Raw genomic sequence first — 24,710 nt, 5'->3', positions numbered from 1 at the left:
CTTTTTGCTCAAGGCGAACGCTTCTCACATGTTCAGAGATGCGTTGTGTTATGCGACGCTGCATCTGTCCAATTTATTGTTTTCCACATTCACAGGAAATGCTATAGACACCTGGTGTTCTTAGACCCAAGTGGTCCTTCATTGAGCCCAGCATGTTTCTGATTTTTGCTGGTAGATGGAAGATGGATTTTATCTTGTACTTCTCCACTATACTGCCAATCTTGGCCATGAGTGGCACTGCATACAGGAGGAACACCATACCTTTGTTGTTCTCTTCTTCCTGTAGATCCTCCTCCTCCTCCTTCTTCTTCTTGCTCATCTTGAGAGCATGTCTAATCTGCATTTCGGTGTATCCCTTCTTCTGGAATGTTTGCTTCAGGTGCTGAATCTCAGTAGGTAAACTGTCCTTGTCGCATATATCATGAGCTCTGTGGACAAGGGTAGAGAGCACGGATTTCCGTTGTGCTGGGAGATGGCAGGTGTTGGCGTTGAGGTACAGATCTGTGTGTGTTTTCTTTTGGTAGACCGAGTATTCCAGTGTACCGTCCGTTTTCTTCTTTATTAGGATATCAAGGAAGGGTAGACACCCATTTTCTTCCAATTCCATTGTGAACTTGATGTTCTCGTGTATGCTGTTCAGCCCACGGCCAAGATTGCCAGGATACTGGAGAAGAACAAGATTGCCAGGATACTGGAGAAGAATAAGATAAAATCCATCTTCTATCCTCCAGCAAAAATCAAAAATATGTTGGGCTCAATGAAGGACATCTTGGGGTCTAAGAACACCGTGTGTCTATAGCATTTCCTGTGAATGTGGGAAACAATATATTGGACACATGCAGCGTTGCATAACACAGCGCATCTGTCAACATGTGAGAAGCAATCACCTTGGACAAAAACAAAAATCCATGGTAGCGGAGCACAGCCTGAGTGAAGAACACACGTTTCTGTTTGAAGAAACCAAGAGACTGTGTAGAGCGAAAGGTTTCTAGGACTCTATTATTAAAGAGGCAGTGAAGATACGGGTCAGTGATAATCTGGTCAATCGAGATAGTGGCTTCCTACTCAGCATCACATGGAACACAACATTATCAAGAATAAGACAAGAGCACACCGATGGAGGCAGGTCAGTGGCGGAAGGTGGAATAAACAGGCCGCACTGAGACGAGACGCCATGACCAGTCACCCATGGCTCCTCTCCACACCACCACGCGCTGCTGCGCATATTCCACTCGCGCTTGATTGGCCCAACCAGTGCCGAGGATGCAGAGAAGCCCGTGGTCCAGCGGCTATAAAGATTCGGACAAGATGTGAACCCGACACTTCGCTTGAAGATGGCAAGTAAGAAACTTACTGAAACGATGCTGGAGAACACATTGACTCGGCTGTCAACCCGAGAAGATTTTATCATTGAGATTCGCCGAGAAAGCCTGCATTCTCATTAATAGTTCCTTTTGTTATCATAATTCTTGTGGAAAATAGTTTTAAGGGAACACCTTGTGAATTGTAAATTTTGCTAAAATTATTTTTTTTCTTCTACAAAAATCAGTTCAGAAAGCAGTTGAGCTGCTGTCTTGTTCCCGAAAACCATTGCTGGTACTTGGCAGCCAGGTGACGTTGCCACCAGTATCTGCTGAATCAGTTCGCAAAGCTGTTGAGAGGCTGGGAGTGCCATGCTTCCTTGGTGGAATGGCACGAGGCCTACTTGGCAAAGAAAGCCCACTACAGCTCCGTCATAATCGTTCAGGGGCACTTCGCAGGGCTGACCTCATTCTTCTTGTGGGCACAGTCTGTGATTTTCGTTTGAAGTACGGTCGAGCACTGCCTCGCACAGCTAAAATCATTGCTGTCAACAGGAGCCGTGAACAACTTTATAAGGTACACTTAAATGGTGACTACATTGTATGTGTCACTAGTATTTACTATGAATGCATTTTCTTATACAATATTGGTTGTTTTCCTAATTTCTCCACTAACTGACTCAAAGTAACCCTTTACTAAAAAGGTTATTACTACAGTTACCATTTGCCACTAACATTGGTTATTATGATACTGAAAAGTTATTGTAACATTACATAAGGTCATTTATATGTCTGCTTGTTGTTCTAGCAATACTGGATTCCCAAGGCCAGCAGTATGTTTAAACAACCCACCATACATTATCTGAATTACTGCTAGAGACTTCCCAGCAGTAGTCCTCTGCTTCTTTCAGCTAATGATCATTCATGTACTACCACCAGCATAACACTCTGTCCTTGTTTGACTACCTTTTTTCTCAGAATATTATATACTAGTAATTGTCTTAATTACTTGTGTAGTGGACTGACAAGGCAGCCAGTCCACAGTGACGGGTAGCCGAAAGGGCACACGTACACACTCGCCGACTGGCGCGAAGTCTGGAACAGGATTCGTAATGAATGCAATAAAGAAAAGAACGTAGCTATGGAATATACTTAACTTTTAATCCTTATATGTATACAGCATTCTTGATGATACAAGTGAGACTATCTTGAGATACATGCAATGTTACAAATGGCGCCTTGCTAGGTCGTAGCCATGGACTTAGCTGAAGGCTATTCTAACTGTCTCTCGGCAAATGAGAGAAAGGCTTCGTCAGTGTAGTCGCTAGCAAAGTCGTCGTACAACTGGGGCGAGTGCTAGTACGTCTCTCGAGACCTGCCTTGTGGTGGCGCTCGGTCTGCGATCCTGACAGTGGCGACACGCGGGTCCGACATGTACTAATGGACCGCGGCCGATTTAAGCTACCACCTAGCAAGTGTGGTGTCTGGCGGTGACACCACAACTTGATTGTTGTAGCCTAACTGAAGTGACTTAATCACTCCCGAGAAGTTAACATTCCCACTCATTAATGTTCATATAACTTCATAAAATAAATTTCTGTGACACAGTCTTTTTCTGCTTCTTCTATTCACAAGTGACATTAACTTCTGTCTCCAGAAAGAGCTCAGTTGACCTCAGGTTCTCCATCTTGATCAATTGTTCTTCCTATGTCCACAGAGAAACCTGTTCGCATGACCTCAATCACTCAAATGTATGTTATAACTATTTCACCTTCAGCAACCAAATTTGAAAACACTGGGAAAGGCATAGAGGATGCCAAAAGATACACTATTAAGGCCGCTCCCCTAGTTGTCCTGTTGTCGTCTTCCAGGTGTGGATTTATAAGAGCATGCTGGAAAGTAATGCCTCAAAATGTTGTATGTAAAACTGTTGAAGCTTTTTAAATAAAACAAACATTATTTACATTCTACATCTGTATCCTTCATGTCTTCATATTTATATCTCAGTGTATTCACCCTGGCAATGAATGCATTTCTCCCAGTAAGAGACCATTTTTTTGATACCGTCACTGTAGAATATTTAACATTGCTGATGGAGCCACAATCTCATCTCTTCTTGCACCACTTTGTCATTATCAAAGTGAAGTCCTTGAAGGTGTTCTTTATGTGTAGGAAATTTATGAAAATTGGATGGGTCTTAGTCAGGACTGTATGATGGTTGATCCACAACAGTGAACCCAAGGTGTCACATTGTTGCAGATGTCGCAGCACTCGTATGTGGATTGGCAGTGTCGTGCTGAAGGAGAGGGTGCTCCATGCGTAGATGAACTCTTTCGATTTGAAACTTGATTACAGCATTCTGTTTCTTATGCACTGACATAGTTACATTACACACTGTCATGTTACTTACTACCATTTGGTGCCCTCTAGTGGCAGAGGGCTGTAAATATGTAGACATGAAGAACAAAGACGTAAACTGTTAATAATGTTTGTTTTAAATAAAACACTTGAAGAGTTTTCACATAAAAACTTTGTACCATAGGCATTACTTTTCATTCAGTTCTGATGCTAATTAATCAGTATTACTGATGAACATCTCACTTAGTGCCAATGACAGATGAGGATGTATAGAAACTGTGACTGTGTAAATAGTGACATGTAATTGTGGGGTATCATACTTCTTAAACAAACATTCCATATCGGGTGACAATTAAAAAGTAAGGGAACAGGACACATAAATGAGACAACTAATGTTCATTGTGTCTCGCAGAACCCAATTTACATCCATAAAGGTGGTAAAAAGAAAGGAAGTCATTCAGTTCACTACAAAGGGAAACACAGATAATCCACAGGAATAAGGTGCAGATACTTTCAGGTGTAAGTGAGATCAGTGCACCCCTATTTCTGTGGTATTGGAGAGTTACCTGTTGCAGTGGTTAAGGCACTGGATTCTCATTTGAGTGGTGTAGGTTTGAAACATCATCTGGTCAATGTGAATGATGTTTTCCATGTTTTCCCTTAATCATTTTAGGCAAATACTGGGATGATTCCTTTGAAAAGGCAACACCTCCCCCCCCCCCTCCTCCCCAGATAACAGTGTGTGTTAAAGCACTGGTTCTGGGATGGGGAAGTGAGCCCGCCAAGGATCAAATCTATTTGGTGGGGTGATGACAAGGGGTATGTGCTGGCCAGCCTGGATGTGGTTTCTTGGGTATCAGGCTGGTATTCAAGTCCTACCTCAGATAGATAATTTGAAAACATGTCAAAAATTTTGCGCACTTTCACATGAATAACACTACTCACAGACAGTTGAGGTACATGTATTCCGTCCTGGGGAGAAGGGGGGGGGGGGGGGGAGTTATGGGGTGATGACAGGAAGGACATTTAGTCACCCCTCAAATTAGCCATGCCGACCCTGTGTCAATGTGGGACAAAAAAGATTTAAATTTTCTTCTTTCCATATGTTGAAATTTCTATTTTATAAAATTTTTACTAATTATGTTAAGTTGCCTGCAGTGCATTCCTTTTATTTATGTTTATTTTGACACGCAGTTGTAGATGAATTTTAGTAATCATCTTATTACAAATTCTCATTTTTGCTCTTTTCTGTTTTAGCTACTTGAGATCGACCTCTAATTGCAAAAACTGGCATAATTCTGTTGCCATCCACTTGAGTGCTATTCTTAAATTTAGCGAACACATATAGTAAAAATATGTATGACTGTAGCTTTAACTTTTGACATTTTTGTGTGTATTTTGAAGTTTTTGTTTTTTTATGACTGTACCTAGCTGAGTAGCTGAGTGATTCCTAAGCTTTTGACATTAATTATAGGTCATCTAACAATAACACTTTTCTTTTCCAGAATTCAGACTTATTTTGGAAACCAACATTGGCTGTATGTGGTGATGCTGGAACCTTTTTAACCGAACTCTCCCTTGTAATAGGTGGTTTTAAATGTGATCCTGAATGGCAGGAAACATTAAAAGAAGAGGATAGACTAAAGGAAATTTCCAACACAAAGGCAAGTATCTCATCATAGATATTGTGTTATTATTGAATTGCTTATGGATTACACAAAAACAATTTATGTTTAGATGGCTGAGGAACATACAGGAGAATATGTCAATCCATTAAAGGTATTGAAAGAAGTGGAAAATATTTTACCAGAAAACTCTATTTTGGTAGTAGATGGTGGAGATTTTGTGGGCTCAGCAGCATATATTTTGCGGTGAGTGAAACTTTGTTCTTTAAGAAGATTTAAACTTTTCATTTTGTTGGAGGTATGAATTAAACAACGCCTTCAGTCACAACTTTTTCGCATTTTATTAACTACACGATGCATTTTGGACCCTGTGGGTCCATCATAAGGTGTAATTTCTCTTAATACATGTTTTATTTCTTCTCCTGAATGAGGTGAAATGCATATTCCACATAATCCAAGGAAAGCATTTTCAACGTTTTAGTACCAGCAAACATTCTTTTCTCTGTCATTTTAGTACATGTCACTTTATTCAGGATGTACATTTGCACACACATTTATAAACACATCACAGATGTTTGTGTAGTTAATAAAACACGAAAAAGTTGTGACTGAAGGCAATGCTTAATTCATACCTCCAATGTTTTGAATACAGTCACGTTTTAAGCTGCAAAATATGGATAAAATTAAATTTTCATTTTGTTATTGTTACAACATGGAACAATATTTCAGAAAGTATTTCCAGTTTAATATTAAAGTTTTTCTGTACTGTATTGTTATGTTATGCATTAGTAAAAGTGTTCCTCTGATAATCTGGCCCTTTTTGCATTCCAAACATACACCTACTATCATAGAGGATGGATTAATGAGGTTCTACTGTATGGCAGCAGATGATTGTTGCAAATACCTTTACTAACCGCATGACATTGCCTTCAGGGCCTGTCCTGGGCTCTTGACCATATCAGTTGGATCCTAGAAGACTGGAAAACCATGGCCTGGTCAGATGGGTCCCCAGTTTCAGTTGCATTAGAATATCTGCCAAGCTTTGCAGATGTAGGGTAACTACAGACCACGCTAGAGCTCTGTGAGTAGCTGCACTTTAGTTAAAACCACCTGGTATAAGAGCCAGAATTGAGTTCTTTGTTGCATTTCAACAAATCACATTTAAAAAATTTTTAAATACGACATCATCTGTCCTTATATCTGAGTTGGGGGTAGCAGGGAGAGTATGAGTATTTTCCATAACCACATATCTTTCTGTTGGTACTGTAGTTTAGACACATCTTGCATAGGGTTTGGAATATAATTGATTTCAGAAAGTCTGTGTTGCCTAAGGAAACACTAGTATACAAGTTAACTAAATCTGAATTTATAAGACTCCACAACAGGTCTAACCTAGGAGAGGTTCCAAAAATTTTATTTGCAGTAAATGACATTTCTTGCATATTTGTGAATAGAGGGTTAGCCAACAATAAGGTAAAGAAGTTTGCCGAACCTGACTACACCAGGGAATAAGACTATGATAAGAAACATTAAGTTCTGTGGGATGTGCTTAAAGTACTTCATAGGCAGAAACAGATTGTTTTAATTGAATTGGGACCGGAACAACTTGGTAAAACTCTGAAAACAATTAGACATTTACAATACCAGATGCTCTCTGTCTGTTAGTTATGGCATATCACGCTAATAGTACCTCAAAACACAGGAAGACAGATAAATAACTTCTGAAACATAAAACACATTGTTGCACTCTTCAATAAAGATTGCTGACAATGCATTGATCTGACATACAGTTATGTAAAGGGCATGTAGAAAAAGTGACAAGTGATTTCCCAGTTTTGCAAATCACTGTCTGTTGAAGTATTGTTTTTTGGTTAACATAAACTCACTGGACAAAATATTAGTTACTTCTGTAAAAGAACAGAGTGGTCTAATTTTTTGTGTGATAAAGTGTGAAATTGATTCATTCGACATCATACTGGGAAGTATAAATTATGATCCACAGAACATGCAAATAACTTAAGTCATGGTGGTGAAGTGGTGTGTAAGATTGAGTTGGTTGTAGTATGTAATCACCACAGTAAAACAGTTCAATGTGGAGATGTGCCAGGATACTAGAAAGGGGTTATTATCTATGGGCGTGCCTATGACCACGTCATGAATGAAGTTGCTCAATTTGGTGATGTACGAGTGGGTACTGTCCATTGTGTGTACAGGATATGCAGTACCACTTACAACTATGTAACATGTCATCAGAACAATGGCCGTAAAGAAATCGTTATTGACAGGTACAGGAGGCAGATACCACGTCTTCTCAGTGATAATCAGTTTGAAACCTGAAAGTGTGAAGATCCTATATCCTCTCATGTCAGAATATTTGCAATATTTTGAGATTTTTCCAAGTTCACTGCTTCATGTTACTGCAGAGTATATGTTATTTTAATGCAGCCACCATTGCTTTTGCCATGTCCAGCATTTTACAATAATCTTTGCTTGCTGACAATGCATTCTGATATAGTTATTGTTGGTTTATGTGCGTACTTGGCATTGCATTGTGTAGGAGTGTGGCAGTGGCTGCTGTCAGTGTTGATCAGATGCAGCTGCTAATATATTTGGGCTAATCGTTCATGCTGTGTTCCGATCATCTTAAAATTTCTGTTTGAAGTGATTAATGTTGTATTGTGGCAAACAGGATGTTGATAAAACTGGGTGTCGTTAAACAGGTTAGTGATCCAGTCAGACCTCTCATTGTATGCTTCCTAAAACAGTCCACCATTTTAGTAATCATGGATCATTGGAATGGACAACAGTGTGTGTTAGCCATAAAAATGTTTTACAAAAACAATGTTAGTTTGGTCGCATCTCAGAGGGAGTTTTGATGTTTTTATAATTTAGGACATAATGATGCCATTCCGTCAAAACATGCGATAAAATCTTGGATTAATAACTTTGAAGAGATTGGATCTGCCCTCAAGAAGAAACCAACAGGACGACCAAGAAGTGTGTGTTCTCCAGCGAACATTGATGTTGTACGCGAGTCTGTCTAACGGAGCCCACGGTGTTCAATTTGTAAGCAAGCAGCAGTGGTTGGAATGTCCCAGGAGAGTGTTCGCAGAATTCTTCATCGTGATTTAAAATTTCATCCATACAAACTACAGGTGGTGAACAATTGAAGGACAGCAATTACCAGTTATGATTAGGATTCTGTCAACAGATGATAACAAAAATAAACAATGATGATGAATTTCTAAACAAGTTATGGATGTCAAGTGAGGCACATTTTCATCTCACAAGTTATGAGAATAAACATGACTACTGTTACTGATCAAACACAAATCCTAATGACTTTCATGAGTACCCTTTACATGTTAGTAAAGTGACAGTATGGTGTGGCGTTTCATCACATGGGATTATTGGACTGTATTTTTTTTGCAAATGAACAGGGAAACACAATAACTGTCAATGCCAATTGTTATGTGGAGATGTTACAAACTTTTGTTGCACCTGCATTGAACAACTGTCCCAATTTTTCAAGAAAATGGTGTCAACAGGATGGAGCGACATCACACACTGCACAGCAATCAATGGCATATGTGCAAGAATTGTTTGGGAACCGTGTGATCTCATGATTCGTTTACATTCCCTGGCCCCCTAGATCCCCAGGTTTATCCGTTTGTGATTTTTTTTCTTGTGGGGCTACCTCAAGAGCAAAGTCTACATGACTCGACCAAAAACCTTTGTATTCGTACAGGAGGACACCATCTAAAGTGCGTAATTTAAAAAAAAAAAATGATAAGTGCCATCAGTGTTTCGTAAATGGAAAAGTTGTAAGGTTTCAATTACTATGAATGCAATGTCTTTTCTTCATCACTTCTAGTTTTATTGGGTTATGGAAATGTTCCTGTTTTTCTGTTCACCCTGTATATCACTGAATCATTGAATATAAGAGAGAGAGTGCAGTATTGTTTCATATAAGCACCATCAACTCATTGCCTTATGTATGGAGACAGGTAATAGTGATGTCGCATCATGCAACAATCTTCAGACATCATGCAATCACCAACAGCAATGTATGATGTGTGAATTTGACATTTTCAGTGGCGCCTTGATTTTTCAACAAACGTTGGACAAGAGAAAAGATAAATTGTGTATGCCGTATGTGTATTTGAATAACACAGCTAATCAAAATGAGAAATATGCCTTAATTAATGAGAAGTACAGTATTGATTGGGATAGTGTTGTTATGGATGTCATTAATGAATTGGGACTAATTAACAGAATTCAGATTGTAGAGGCAACTGAAAGTGAAAGTTCAGATTTGAATGTAGACATTGAATTGCAGAGGCAGGAGTAGACAATAGTTGTGTTGATAATGTAGGAAGGGAAGATTGGTCAATGCAATTTAAAAAAAAAAAAAAAAAAAAACTGAGTGCATATTTGAAAGCAGATAGTCAAAAGTTAAATGTTGGTAACTAAAACTTGATAAAAAAAACTAGATAATGCTAAGCAAGATTTGAAGACAGGTTTGAACAAAATGTTGGATCCAGAAGTTATGGACATTCATAATAACGTGCAGATAAAAAACTAGATAATGCTAAGCAAGATTTGAAGACAGGTTTGAACAAAATGTTGGATCCAAAAGTTATGGACATTCATAATAATGTGCAGAATCTGTGCAGTAATTTTACAAAAGAATGTAGCAAATCACACAGCATGCAACTGTTTGAATCAGTGCACTGGGTTAGGAGGAGGGGGAGGAGGAGATTAATGTTCAACATCCTGTTGACAACGAGGTCATTAGAGGTGGAGTACGAGCTTGGATTAGGGAAGGATGGGATAGGAAATTGGTCATACCCTTTCAAAGTAACCATCCTGGCATTTGCCTGAAGTGATTTAGGGAAATCATGGAAAACCTAAATCCGGATGGCTGGATGCAGGTTTAAACTGTTGTCCTCCCGAATGTGAGTCCAGTGTGGTACCTTGCTCAGTGTGCGAGGTTAAGACACATTGTCAGAAGAACAAGCAGATGTAACTATGGTACAGGCCCAAGTAAACTTACCACATGAAATTGTGAAACAAGCCCCACTGCACAGTGTGGTAACAAATAATGGGGGAGTTCTGGTAAAGATTTGAGCAAACAGAATAAAAATTCTATTATTTCTCCTGAGTGTGCAACAACAATTTTTAAATGTAGAATCAAAAGTACAGGAACTGGATAAAATTCTGCTGAGTCCACTAGTTGGTCAGTGTGAGCATCACAGTAAGAACTCAGTGGATTTCTTACATCAATTAGAGAGGATGCATTAGGTTTGGTATTAAATTAACAAACCCATTTTGACATGTATCAACTTCACTTACTTTTTATGCAATGACCAGCACTATGAGCAGATAAATGGAGTTGGGATGGGATGCCCCTTGTCACCTATTATTGCAAATTTGTTTATGGAAGACATCGAGGAACATGCTTTAGAGTCAGTGGCTATGAAAACTGTGTGTTTTTCAAATATATAGAAGATGCTTTTGTTGTTTGGCATCTTGGCATTGAGAATTTGAATGGCTTTTTAGAACACCTTAGCTCAATCCCCCCAATATTCATTTCACGATGGGGCTGGCTACCTTCCCTCCATTGATGTGGTGGTCAGGAGGGAGAGTGATGGTATGTTGAAAGATGCTATTTATAGGAAGCCAGTTATAGGAAAATAGTAAAATAAACTGAAATTGAAATGAGCTACTATAGGATGTAATAAGTTATATGGACAGATAAGGTATGAAATGAAAAAGTGGATGAGTGAGAGGGCAAGAAAATAATTCAATGGAAATTCCTCATGTGAAGAATAGTTTGGTAAAATGCAAATGTACTTGCTTGCAAGGAATCTGCATTGCTTCACAAAAAGAGTGATGGGATGGGAAATAATGTTCAACAAGGGACTCAAGGATGCATCATGCTAAGTACTGCTTAATGTAGAATTTCCTGGTCAGAAAGCTCTATATGAAAAGACACAAAAACCTTCAAGCATGTATGTGTTTTATACTCAACATAAATAAATAGTTACACCTGTTGATGCTCCCATCCTCGTTTATAACTGTTAATGGGACTTTGATTTTCACATGTTCACTAGTCTGCACATGTACAGATGTAATTGTTGGTATAAACAGTAGTTGTTCTCATGAAAATGAAACCTTTCTGTTAAGTTTAATGTGACAAATTATCCAAAATATCTTACAACGGCTCTTTTACAGACCTAGGGGACCACTGTGTTGGTTGGATCCTGGCGCATTTGGTACTTTGGGAGTTGGTGGAGGTTTTGCGTTAGGTGCAAAGCTGGCAAAACCTGATGCACAAGTGTGGCTGATATATGGAGATGGTTCTTGTGGGTACAGCATTGCAGAGATAGATACAATGGTGCGTCATAAGCTTCCTGTGGTAGCTCTTGTGGGCAATGATGCTGGTTGGACACAGATTGCCAGAGAACAAGTGCCTCTCTTTGGCAGTAATGTTGCCTGTAAACTAGTGGTAAGTTTTTATCTGTGATCTGAGTGTGGGTTACTTTTTACAAAAATGTAGTTTATGAAAATTATGATTTCATGAATGTACACTCTCTCTCTCTCTCTCTCTCTCTCTCTCTCTCTCTGTGTGTGTGTGTGTGTGTGTGTGTGTGTGTGTGTGAGAGAGAGAGAGAGAGAGAGAGAGAGAGATATAATCATCAATCATCTCACCCTCTTCACTCAGAATACCCTTCATGTAAAATTAATGGAGCCGTCATCTAAAGTATAGCCAGTGATGTGTCGAATGGCAGAAAACTGTCTGTTTAATAAGTCTTGTTTCAGTTTGAACAATGAGAATTACCACGAATGATAACTGTATGTTAAAATAATGATTTGTGTATGTGTGTAAGGGGATAATAATATTCAGATTCTGTGAATCGCTTTTCTCACATTGCATTATCCAGCACTATACTGTATGAATAACTGATGTAATGGCGCCTGGCTCCATTAGGTATCATACGCAACCAAGCTGCTCTGAATTTGAGCTCTCCTTCAGAGAAGTTGTTGAGTCTGAAGTGGTACTCTTTCTTCATTGGACAGCTGAAGCCACATTTCAACTGGACTAAGTGTACCTATCTATTTCAAGAAAATTAAAAAAATGTAACATAAATGTAGAGACAGCTACTTGGTTAACATTGTACAGACACAATATCAGACGTAACAACAACCAAGTTTTATTCAGCTTTCACATGAATAGAACCACAATAACACTGAATGAAGTATAGAACAGTACAAAGTCTCATAACTATAGAACACATTGATATACAGTCATGAAGGTGAGCATATGAAAAGCAAGTAAATATAAGTGAGGCCAAGGGCCTGGGGTGCCAGCCTTATATCGGACTGTTGTGCACGCAGCACAGTACGTCCTGCACCATTTGTCCAGGTTGTGAGGCAACCTCTCTACACTGGCTGAGGAGGCACTCATATTGCATGCTGTTTGATTATGCACACTCTCACTATATATTTACAGCAGTACTGCTAGCTGATCTTCCAATTTAAGTAACATGTTTCTCATTTCCCCCTTGGAGAAAAGTGTTCACTGTAGAGATGTTCATGCCTTCATCATTAGGTCATGCCTGCTGGAGCAGGTGTTGTGCTCTCACAGGAGAATATGGTTTGAAATGGTGCAGGCATGGACAGGCGCAGTGCCCCTTCCCCTGTGAGAGGCTATAATGGCGCACTGGTGATGCTGGTGCTGTATTCGTGGCCACATCCAGGCAGGCACTCTGTGATGGAAGCAGTAGAGAAGATGGCAGCAGCAACAGGTGTTACAGAGACAGAGGCAGCCCAGCACTGACTACTCTGCCTGTTGGTGGCGGCACTAAAGGGCAAAGACGGGCCAGGGCCGGAGGAGGCGTGGACCGTGGCCCATGCCGATGGGGTGGCATCGGCATCAGTGGACAGTCGCTGGTATTCACATAGGGCACCGGTCAAACCTGTGCACCCAGATGGCGGAGCCCAGATGGAATCACAGCGCAGCAGGCACCAGTGGGTGCCTGGGCACTGGCCAGAGCAGATGATGCAGCATCTGCAGCTGGTGGCTACGAAGCAGCTCTGCTGGGCTATGGTCGTCGACTGGAGTGAACCTATATGAACTTGGGGGGTTTCCTTGGTAGAAGGTTGAATGATATATTTTTTCTGGGTTTTGTACATACAGATCACCACCTACTCCACCCCTCCATTTGATTGGGTGAAAGCGAGGGGCTGTAACATACTGAATGCCACTCTTTGTGCAGAAATCTTCAAAATCTTGAGACACAAACTGTGGGCCATTGTCTGTCACAAGCATATACAGAAATCCTTCTGAGGAAAAAAATCTTTGAGATGGCCAGGAGAGTAGTCGCCATGGATGAGGATGGGCAATGAACCACTTAAGAAAATTTTGAGAAAGCATCAACTACTACAAGCCAAAATGGTCCCACAAAATCAGCATAAAAATGCTCCCAGGGGCACTGAGTTGTGGGCCACGGGGAAACAGAGGCCCAGGTTGCCACTTGATGGGTGGCATGCTGTTGGTAGGCTGTAGCAATGTGCACGATTTCATTGACAATACCCGACCAAAACATGTGGCAGTGGGCCAGCAATTTCATATGAGAAACAATCCTATGGTCTAGGTGGAGAAGGCGCATGTTGCCCTGTTGCAATGCAGAAGGGATCACAACCCTGAGTGCTGACACTTCAGTAGCCGACAGTAGTGCACCATCAGAAACTGAGAGGTAGTGGTGGAGAGCATAATAATTAGGCAAAGAATCTCGCACTCAGCCTTGTGGTTCATCCAGGCAGCCATGGTGGACAAACTGAACAACTTGATGTAAGATAAAATCAGCCATAACAGCCACCAAAATGTGAGAACTGGTAACAGGAAAGTCATCGACGGTGTTTTGAGCTTCGATGTCTAAACTGAAACACAACAGTTCATCCCGATCAAATGCTGGATTGGAGCCAATCGGCAATCATGAAAGAGCACCCTCATTAGTGTGTTGTACTGTGGGCCAGAAATGAATCTCATAGTTATAGCATGACAAAAAAAGTGCCCAGCATTGCAGGCAATGGTTCACTTCGACCAGTAAAGGTACCAAAGGATTGAAAAGAGAAGCCAGAAGTTTATGATCAGTAATCAAATAACACATTGAACCATATAGGAAAGTATGAAATTTTTGGAGTGCATACACAATAGCAAGGGCGTCTTTTTCTATCTATGAGTAGTGCTGTTGCACCTTATTCAGAGCCTTGAAAGCATGCACAATACGGGGTTTGAATCCGTCTTCATATTTGTGTGCAAGAACAGCCCTGAGGCTATTCTGGGAGGTGTATGTGGCCGAAACAAGATGTTGGTGTGGTTCAAAAGTAGCCAAGCAGGGTGCTGAGCATAATTTTGACCTTAATAGGGTGAAAGCACACACAAAGGTGGGTTACCATTGAAAAAGTAACATCGTTATGTAAGAGAGCACAAAGTGGCTGGGCTAATGTGGCTCCAACAGAAAGAAATTTATGGTGGTATGCAATCTTTCTGAGAAAGTCTTGCAACTCTTTGATGCAGCAAAGCTGTAATGGCATCAATATGCTGAGGTAAAGGCTTGACCAGCACACAAGACTTCAAAACTGAGATAGACATAGATGGCTGAAAAAAAAAAGTGATTTGTCCAAGTTACATTTCAAACCAGCAGCCTGTAGCACCATAAACAAGGCATAAATGTTCTGCAAATGTTCATCTGTTGAGGAAGATGAGACCACAGTATCATACAGGTGGCTAATGCACCCTGGCACAGAGGCTATGAGTTGCTCCAAAAATCACTGTCAAATGGCGGAGGTGCTAGTCGCATTGCATGGCAGGTGCTGGTATTGATATAACCCAAAGGGGTTATTCGCTATGAGGACATGTTTAGAATCGTCATCCACAGGCAGTTGTAAGTCAGCTTTTGGAAGTCTGTTTTGGAAAAATGTTGGCCTCCAGCAGGCTGTGCGAAGAGTTCATGAGTATGGGGTAAGATACAGGTATCAATAGTAGACTGTGAATTTACAGACACTTTAAAATCACCACAGAGCCGAAGGTTGCCATTAAGATTTTTGACAGTTACTAATGGACTAGACCATTCACTAGAGGGAGACAAGCACGATAACATCCAAAGGCATAGGTTGATCTAGTTACAATTTGACTTGCTCCCATAAAGCTCCTGGGACTGTGAGCCTTGAAATCTGTAGCACATCCCAGAACTCCCAAGAATGAGGAGAAATATTCTGAGCAAAGCACGTCTAGTTGTTGGTATGGAACTTGATCCAATACCAGATACACTTCCTCAGAAATAGAGAACCCAAAAATTCTGATGACGTCCAATCCAAATAAGTTTTCCATGTTGACACCATCCTCTACAAGAAAGGTCAAAGGCCAAACAACTGCTTCGTGCACTGTGGAAGTAGAAAGCCTGTTCCAATATGGGTATTTGTTGTTTGTTGTAACCCGCCAACTGACAAGATACAGGGGACACTGCAATTGATCCAAGATTCACTCTGGTTTGAGAATTTAACAAAGTCACTTCTGCTCCTGTGTCCACGTGCATTTTTAACATCTTGTCCATCACACATACTTTCTTCTTCTTCTCTTTTTTTTTTTTTTTTTTACAATGGTTGCACATCACCCAACACTTTAAGCACATGGCCCTCTCATATTGAACAAAACAATAAGGGCACGATGGAAGATGAATGTGCAACTGCTTTGGTGATGGTGACTGCTTCTACCTAGAATGGCACTGCCCCATGCATCCAGGAGGCTGTGGTTGCATGCCATGATGTTTTCATCTCCATGTGAGCTAAGAAACAGCAGCTGAGGAGGAGAGGAAACAATGGTGCCTAATTCACACCATGCCTCTACCTGATTCTGCTGCCCTAGATACTTAAAAAGACTGAGCAATGCTCAGAACATCTGTGAGAGAGAGATTTTCACATCGTAAAGCACATTCATGAACTTCCCTATCAGCATATGAATCCCAGTGAGCCTCAGTAACAAACTGGCAACTATGGCTAAGCCAATGAAGGTCTACTGCCCAAGCTCTGTATGACTGTTGCAGCCAGTTTTGACAATGGTAGAACTCAGTACGAGCAGCTGTAACATGGGTATGTTTGCAATGATAATTAGAAAGCAGTGGACACATTTCATCAAAAGAGATGCTGGCAGTTCCTGAAGAGGAGCTCCATGGCACAAAAGGTGGTAAATGTGAGGAGAAGAAATCCATGCCAAAAATAAAGGCTTATACAAATTGGAGTCAGCGACTCTAGAGGCTTGAAAATGTTGCTGAAGTCATTTTTCACGTGCATCCCAAAACAGTGTGGGTTGCATTAGTGGTGGTGGAATCTGGGGCCAAATTGTTTAGTATCACAGAAAGAACCCACTGTTGGTTGGTGAGAGTTTTATGTTGTTGAAGAACTTCTTCCACTGACTTGCTGGCTGTATATCGAACCAAAGAAAGTAAATACATGGAGTAGAATCCCATCCTCATCACCAAGTATGTTGTAACAGTGGACAGACACAATATGAGAAGTAACACCAACCAAATTTTGTTCTGCTTCCACACCAAGAAATCCACAATAACACTGAATAAATTATAGAACAGTACAAAGTCTCATAACTATAGAACACATCGATAGTGTGATAGGTGAGCATACAGTAAGCAAATAAATATAAATAAGGCTGATGGCCCAGCGTGCTGGGCTTATATTGGGATGTTGTGCACATGGCACAGCACTTGCACTGTGTGTCCAGGTTGCGAGGCGACTTGCCTAGGCTGGCTGAGGGGGCACGTCTATCACTTGCTGTTTTATGCGCACTCACACTACAAGTTTACAACACTACTGCTTGCTTATCGTGCCATTTATGTAACATGTTTCTCATTGAACATTTGGGCCAACATAGTTGGCTACTTTTTGTACTTTCAACATTGCAGCACAGCCAGCAATCATGATAATCTAATATATAAGAAACTATCAGCCTCGATTGCGGTAATGAAACTAACCTTTACCTAGGTTTCAGCCCAAATAATTCAGCCTTCTTCAGGAGCTATACCTGAATCTATAATTTGTCTAAGAGGGCATGCTCTAGAAATAAAACTAAAACAGCCTGAATAGGCGTAATCACATTTTAAAAATGCGGTCGGTACTAAGTCAATACCAAGACTTAACTTAATCTCTGGCGTGCACCTCGTCTCCATGGATGCCATGCGGTGTGCCTTGAGACCTCACCTGAAACTAAGTAGGACTAGATAATGCTCTGCAAATCAACGTGGCGGGGAACATTGCGCATGTCTAACTGAGACCACGACTGTCAAAGGTAAAAGACCAACGTAGGCATATCTTAAAACAAATAACTTATAGAAAGGTTGAAAATCTTAAACATAAAGCCTCTGCACCAGGTTATGACTAAAATGTAACAAACTATGCATTGATTTATGTAAGTTCGAACACACTTCCCTGACTTACACTATTAGAATATATCGGCCCTTTCACAATGAATGCTGCATAATGCATCCATTGTTATTAATGAAAGATGACATAGGACATAAAACAGCAAAACTGTAGTATGTAAATGCCATAATGCAGTAATCTTGGTTAACCCGTGTACAGATGGTTGAGTAGGTGTTTTTATGAGTTGATGTAGATATACTTCTTATTGCTGACAGACACTGAATGAAGACTATTATCAAGATTAATTTTTTATCTTATTATTAAAAATAACGCGTGAGTGAACGAACGACAACACTTCATTGCCATGTAAAAAATATGGTAATTGCATGAACGGATGTGCAATGCCCTTTCATCGCCCTTATACTCTGTCGGCCGACAGAGGTCAATTTCACTACACACTACAAAAGAGAATTAACGCCTCTTATGTTAAACACTATTATTAAAAACAAAGATTCCATGACTTACCAAACGGGAAAGCACTGGTAGATAGACACAATAAAAAAAACACACAAAATTTCAAGCTTTCGCAACCAACGGTTGCTTCGTCAGGAAAGAGGGAAGGAGAGGGAAAGACGAAAGGATGTGGGTTTTAAGGGAGAGGGTAAGGAGTCCTTCCAATCCCGGGAGCGGAAAGACTTACCTTAGGGGGAAAAAAGGACAGGCACACACACACACACACACACACACACACACACACACACACACACACACACACGTATACCTGTCCTTTTTTCCCCCTAAGGTAAGTCTTTCTGCTCTTGGGATTGGAATGACTCCTTACCCTCTCCCTTAAAACCCACATCCTTTCGTCTTTCCCTCTCCTTCCCTCTTTCCTGACGAAGCAACCGTTGGTTGCGAAAGCTTGAAATTTTGTGTGTGTGTTTGTGTGTTTTTTTAATTGTGTCTATCTACCAGTGCTTTCCCATTTGGTAAGTCATGGAATCTTTGTTTTTAATATATTTTTCCCATGTGGAATGTTTTTTTCTATTTTATTCATATCATTAAAAGGCTATTATTAAATAGATATGATATGATATGATAAAATGTGCTTGACCTGAAAAGACACATAAGAAAATGTTATGTACACTTGTCATGGGAAAACGGCATGTTCTTCACAGGGAAGAATTAAAAAGAAATAAAAGGTAGCTACTAATATGCCCATGTGCATGCAATAAATGGACAAGGATGAAGTTGTCTCTGGATTGCAACTATAAATAAATATAAAGGGAATTAAATCCCAAAAGGTCGAGACGGACCAGCTAAACTTAATCTTGTCACCTGAGGCTCCATTTCACTGCTTGTGGGCTAGTAATCACTTATATGAATATAACTATTGTCTATGGGATAGATGCGGGCATCTTAATTATTTAAAAACCATGTGTGCCACATTATGTAAGCACCGTATTTGGAAAGACCACCTGATGGGAATCATATACCAAAATGTCACGTGCTCAAATGCACGCATGCTAGCCACTACCTTACGGGATGTCTAAAATAAAGTACATCAAACACCGACCATCTGTCACACACCACCACTGAAATACTGCTCGGCTCCTGCCAATCAACCATTATCTGGTCATGATATTCTAAATAATGGCATAAAACATTCAAAAAAATTCTTGTTTTTTAACTGAAGTTGATCATTAAGGAGGTTATCCTCCTCAAATTGCAGATGTTTAAAAATCTCCATTTCTTCTAGGATGTCTAATCTAGTACCTTTAATCTCATGATGAAGTAGGGGATTAGGCGCATGTGCATTTTGGATCAGGTGTTCGGCGAAGGAGGAACTCGTGTGCTGTCACCACTTTTGGTTGGAATGTGCTCCTTATATCTAGTAGCAATGGCTCTGCCTGTTTGACCTATATAATAGTTTGGGCAATCCCCACAGGTGATTTTATAAACCCCAGAGCAAAATAGTTTGTCATATGATGCTTGCAGTGTATGGACCAAAGTTTTTTCAGATTTTTATTGGTTGAAAATGCTACCTTAAACCCATAATTCTTAAGAATTTGGCCTAATCTGTAAGAACTCCTGCCTATGAAGTGAATAGATAAAATGGCAGCAGGTTCACTTTCTCCCCATGAAGGCCCAACGGTACCGACCAGCCACTGTGTCATCCTTAGCCCACAAGTGTCACTGGATGTGGATATGGAGGGGCATGTGGTCAGCACACTGCTCTCCCAGCCATATATCAGTTTACGAGACTGAAACCACTACTTCTCAATCAAGTAGCTCCACAGTTTGCCTCACAAGGGCTTGCCAACAGCACTCGGCAGACTGAATGTCACCCATCCAAGTGTTAGCCCAGTCTGACAGTGCTGAACTTCTGTGAAAATGAGAAGCTACGTGAATAAATAAATAGTGACATTGACATCCAAACCACTGAAGTGACATCAAATCAAAAAGCTTGCATCAGTATACTGGCGTCATGGCACACCCCCCCCCCCCCCCCCCACACACACACATACTTTTTTTTTTTTACAATCGTATTGACCAATTGTAAAAAAAAGTAAGTTTGCAATGACATTAGCAGTCTACCAGTGAAGCACACTGCCTGGTGATAATGATTAACTTTTAACTTGTGTAGAAGGTATGTGAAATGCTGTTTCTTAAGGACTCAATGAAAATTAATTTGTTTTCCTGCTACACTCTGTAAGGTTTTGCTGTAGCATGTGTGGTTTTTTCAAATACTGGTATGTAGTGTGCATGACTGTGAAGTGGTTAAAACACTGGGCTTGTATGCCAGAGGAACTATGCTCCAGTCCCCATCAGCAGATCCATGTGTAAGTTTTGTGTAGTTGCCCTAAATTGATAAGGCAAATGCCTGGACAGTTACTCAGAAATGTCATGGCTAGTTTTCTTCTCCTATCCAAGTTTGATTTTGTAACTCGTTTGTAAAATAAATAATTTCTGTTATTTTTTGAAATATATTTGGGCTCTATTCATTTCAGGTATTTAATTCATTGTGTTGCATCTAATACAAAAAGTAATTTATGAAGACCTTTCATTTTGAAGACCTGATCATTTTGTCATTCATTAGTATTCGTCACTTCTGTGATTGATGTTATTTATTTTACAGAAATATGTTTGTTAAAAAGGTGTATTTCTGTCTTTGTTAAACAGTATGAAGACTGATATTTATCTATGTTCTTCTCCTAACAGCACACCAACTATGAACAAGTTGCAGAGGGTTATGGTGGGAAGGGAATTCTGATATCAAGCTCATCTGATGATTTAATTTCCTCTCTTAAAAAGGCAGTAGATCTGCACAGCAAGGACCACACAGTTTTGATAAATGTTCTAATTGGTAATACAAAGTTTAGAGAGGGAAGTATTTCAGTGTGATGATTTAGTGAGAAAATGCACTTTAAACTGCAGCCTTATTTCATGGACACTGTACAAGGAGAAATCATAAACATCGCACAAAGGCCCTGATAATTAAGTAAAGGTAGCACTGAGAAATGTTCAAAAGGTGGTTTGGATATTAAGTTCTTCAGCTATCTCTGTTTAGAAATTGAGATAGACTGTGTTAAATGGCATTTTATGGTGATATAGATTATTTTGGTAGCTTTAGTGAGTTAAAATGGTAAAATAGTGCTGTGACTGAAAATTGTATTACTTGATGTACTAGTTTATAATTTTTAATCAGTATTGAAGCTGGGACAGTTTTCACTGCAGCTATATTGCAAGTGTATTGTAATATTTTTTTTCATACCTGTGGATGCTTGACTGATTCTCCATTATTCCTCAAAGTGCATTCCCAGAAGAAAGGCAAGGTTATATTTATGAGGTCGCCCCATGTGTTGCCCAAACCTTACAGTTAAAGGGTCTGACTTATAATTCATATGTGAAGAGCATCATGTCAGTCTTGCCATATAAACATAATACTATTTATTTATGATGTTTTTGTTCAGTATTGTGGAAATAGCAGTTCTGATCCTGATTTTGTCGCATTTGCACTATGTTATTTTGTTTGTTTCATATACAAGAGGTGTTCTGATGTTATTGTAGTCACTTGACAAGGTCACAGTGGATTGTCAAAGGAAAATGAAAATAAGTAACTGGCAGTTGACAGATTTTTGATTTTTCAGATGTGATTGGCACAGATGATTATATCTAAATTATTCAATTAACTAGTTGATCACTGAAAATTATAAGGAGCATTGTTTGTAAATTTAGTAATGGGCTGCTCTACAAGGAAGCTATTTAAGTTTGTGTAAACTGGATCCTATGACTGCTACTGGCTGAATGTTCATGTTTAAGTGAATTTAACTGTTTTGACATTTCTCATGGAAAATAATGTTATTCAGTCCTTTAGGCAGATTCACAGGAAATTATGTAAGATCTCTAGAGGACAGAGAATATTCAAAAATCGCTCTCATAAAAAAAATTAGAATACTTCATAAGGCTTTTAATTGGTAAATCATGTGAGAGTAAGTAATTTACTCTGAGAATAATACTTCATTTCTCTGTTCATATCAGCACTTTAAGACACACTTGTTCAGCTCCCTGTTGTAGTGTAGCCTTAAGGTAGTTGTACATTAAAGAAAAGTTATTGTTTATCTGTTGTTTTGTTGGTATCATTGATATGTGATTACTGAAAAACAGTATTTTGGCTATGAAATCCTGTGATATTAGCAAATATAACCACATGGACATAATATTGGTTTGCAGCAGGAGATATTGAAAAACACAATGTATGATATGAAGCTTCAGAAGTCACTTTACAAATAAATTGTACCTACAGATGTGGAATGAAAATAAATTTATACCTGCTTCATAACTTTCTACCACATTCATTTCCTTCATTCTGTCTTGCTGTTGGTCTTATTCATCACTTTTGTTTCTTGAAATGCTATTGTGTATTGTCTGGATTACATTACCCTGTGAGGGCATTGCAGCCAGTCTTCCTCCAAAGTTTAGATACCCAACAAAGTTGTCTTCCATGGAGGAGTTAAAATTGTCTAACCATTAAGACATTTTCTTACACACTCTCTAATTACACTGAATCTGAAACAATTTTGGCTAATGTAGTGGTCTTACTAGAACAGTTGGAATGATTTGTCATAGCGCAGTAGTCTCCAGCAGTTACCTTTGTTTGCATCTGAACAAAATTGTAAAAGTATAATTAATTGTGTGGAAGAATCAGTAAAATGTATTTCACTTGCAGTATTATTGTTTTTCTTAAAGATGTTGGAGGCATGCATTTGTGAATTTGATTTACAGGCATAATTTATGTATCTGTGTGGAGCACCCTTATGATTTTTGAATATCCACTCATAAACCTGTCCTTTTATCATCAAAAGGTCCTTTTCCCCAAAAGTATTACAGTTAGTTAATACTTTGTGGATTTGGTAGCTTATCAACAGCAGCCAAATGCAGCTCGTTTGGCCTAATGTGACTTCTGGATAAAATATGACATAAGTGTACAACATTCTTCTGCAGAAAACGTAATTTCTGCAAGTAGTGTTTTAGGCCCACTTGCTCCAACTTGGTGAATAGTGTTCTTAGATTGATGATACGTTCCGGAGTGGTGCTACCAGTTTCTACTACATAATCTGGGTAATTTCAGGATGAAATTTGTAAATAAGATGTTCTAAATACCTTTGAAAGACACCAGTTCACTGGCTGCCCTGAAAGATAGGTCATTACAGCAATAAAGGCTGACTGGTGTGTTTATTTCTGGAGTTTTGTGAGGCTTCATTGAGCAGTGGCTACGAGCATACATTGGACAAATCTATTTTTGAGCAACTTTTCCCTCTAGAAATTCTTCTGGCTGTGGAGTTGGGTAGGAATCGGTGATGGGGTTTTCAAACAATCAGGGAAAATGCCTACTGGCTAGATGAAACAAATTCAGTGCCACCATGAATCTTGGTTTGATTCCAATGAGAATGTTATACACAACAAAGTTTTGGCCTTTTTTATGTTGTCTGCTGCACAACCTAATCTCAGAAAAATAATCCCACAAATTAATGGTATTGGTCACCCACTACTTTTAAAAGAATTTCATTGGAAACTATGTTGATTGAATCCTTGATTTCAAACCTGATGATATTGAAAGCATCATGTTCAAAGGTATTTTTAGATGTGAAATTATTTTCAACTAGAAATGTGAATGGGTGAGTGACTTAATTTATAGATTGTGAATTTTTCTTTGATCAGGGTTGGTTAGTTGTAACTGATTAAAGATACTGCTCATTTGTCAATGGCTGAAGTCACAAAAGACAGTGCATTTCTAGATTTGTGAGGGATTTTGTTGCATTCTTATTGACTTGAAATTGTACTGGTACTTGTGGTAATGAACAACTATAGTGGGATATGGTTTTACTGGTATAGGAGAGCTGGTACACTGCTTACTTGCATTGGTGTTACGTGTTTATGATGGTATCGACTGTCTGTGCTGCTGAGATACCGGAAGTACCACTGCAACTTCATATAAATATTTGAACTGTTGTTCCACTGCTTGTGACACTTCAAAGCCAATAGCCAGTACCTCCTCTAGTTGAGGTTCTCTAATCATAAGGCATTCCAATGAACTCCCCCATCAGGACTAAATAGACAATGTTGTAATGAATATGAGAGTTAGCATAGGACCATTAATGCTCAGGGCTATCATATTCAAAATTGCACCTATGTCTTAATCTATGTAGTTTGACAATTATGTCCTGTTGTTTTTAGTAGCTGGTGGAATTCTATGCTGCTCACAACAATATGGCCGTTATTTGTATAATATAAATTTAGCAACAAAAATTTTGTTGAAAGATTATGCTGTTTGGTTTGTTAGTGGAGCAAAATTTTTTAACAAGCCAAATGAACAGGGTGGCCCACCATTCTGTGGATATTTAGGATTTTTGCAAAATTTAATTTCAAACTTAGTTTTTCATTGACTTTTTCAAGTACTCTCTCAGTATAACTTCACTAGTGT

General features: G+C 39.4%; 1 protein-coding gene across 1 annotated transcript in view; it reads left to right on the top strand.

Moving 5' to 3' along the window:
- LOC126248008 (2-hydroxyacyl-CoA lyase 2-like) overlaps positions 1-22,568 on the top strand; it is a 101,378-nt gene extending 78,810 nt beyond the window's left edge. Inside the window, exons 7-11 of the mRNA XM_049948590.1 lie at positions 1,550-1,878; positions 5,165-5,323; positions 5,397-5,530; positions 11,522-11,795; positions 20,948-22,568. Of these exons, the coding sequence (XP_049804547.1) occupies positions 1,550-1,878; positions 5,165-5,323; positions 5,397-5,530; positions 11,522-11,795; positions 20,948-21,130 (1,079 nt within the window). The 3' untranslated portion in view covers positions 21,131-22,568. The remainder of the gene's footprint in view (positions 1-1,549; positions 1,879-5,164; positions 5,324-5,396; positions 5,531-11,521; positions 11,796-20,947) is intronic.
- The last annotated feature ends 2,142 nt before the right edge of the window (positions 22,569-24,710 follow it).

This window comes from Schistocerca nitens, chromosome 3 (assembly GCF_023898315.1).
Source record: "Schistocerca nitens isolate TAMUIC-IGC-003100 chromosome 3, iqSchNite1.1, whole genome shotgun sequence".
NCBI classification, from domain to species: Eukaryota; Metazoa; Arthropoda; class Insecta; order Orthoptera; family Acrididae; genus Schistocerca; species Schistocerca nitens.
This window is presented reverse-complemented; position numbering and strand designations above follow the sequence as displayed.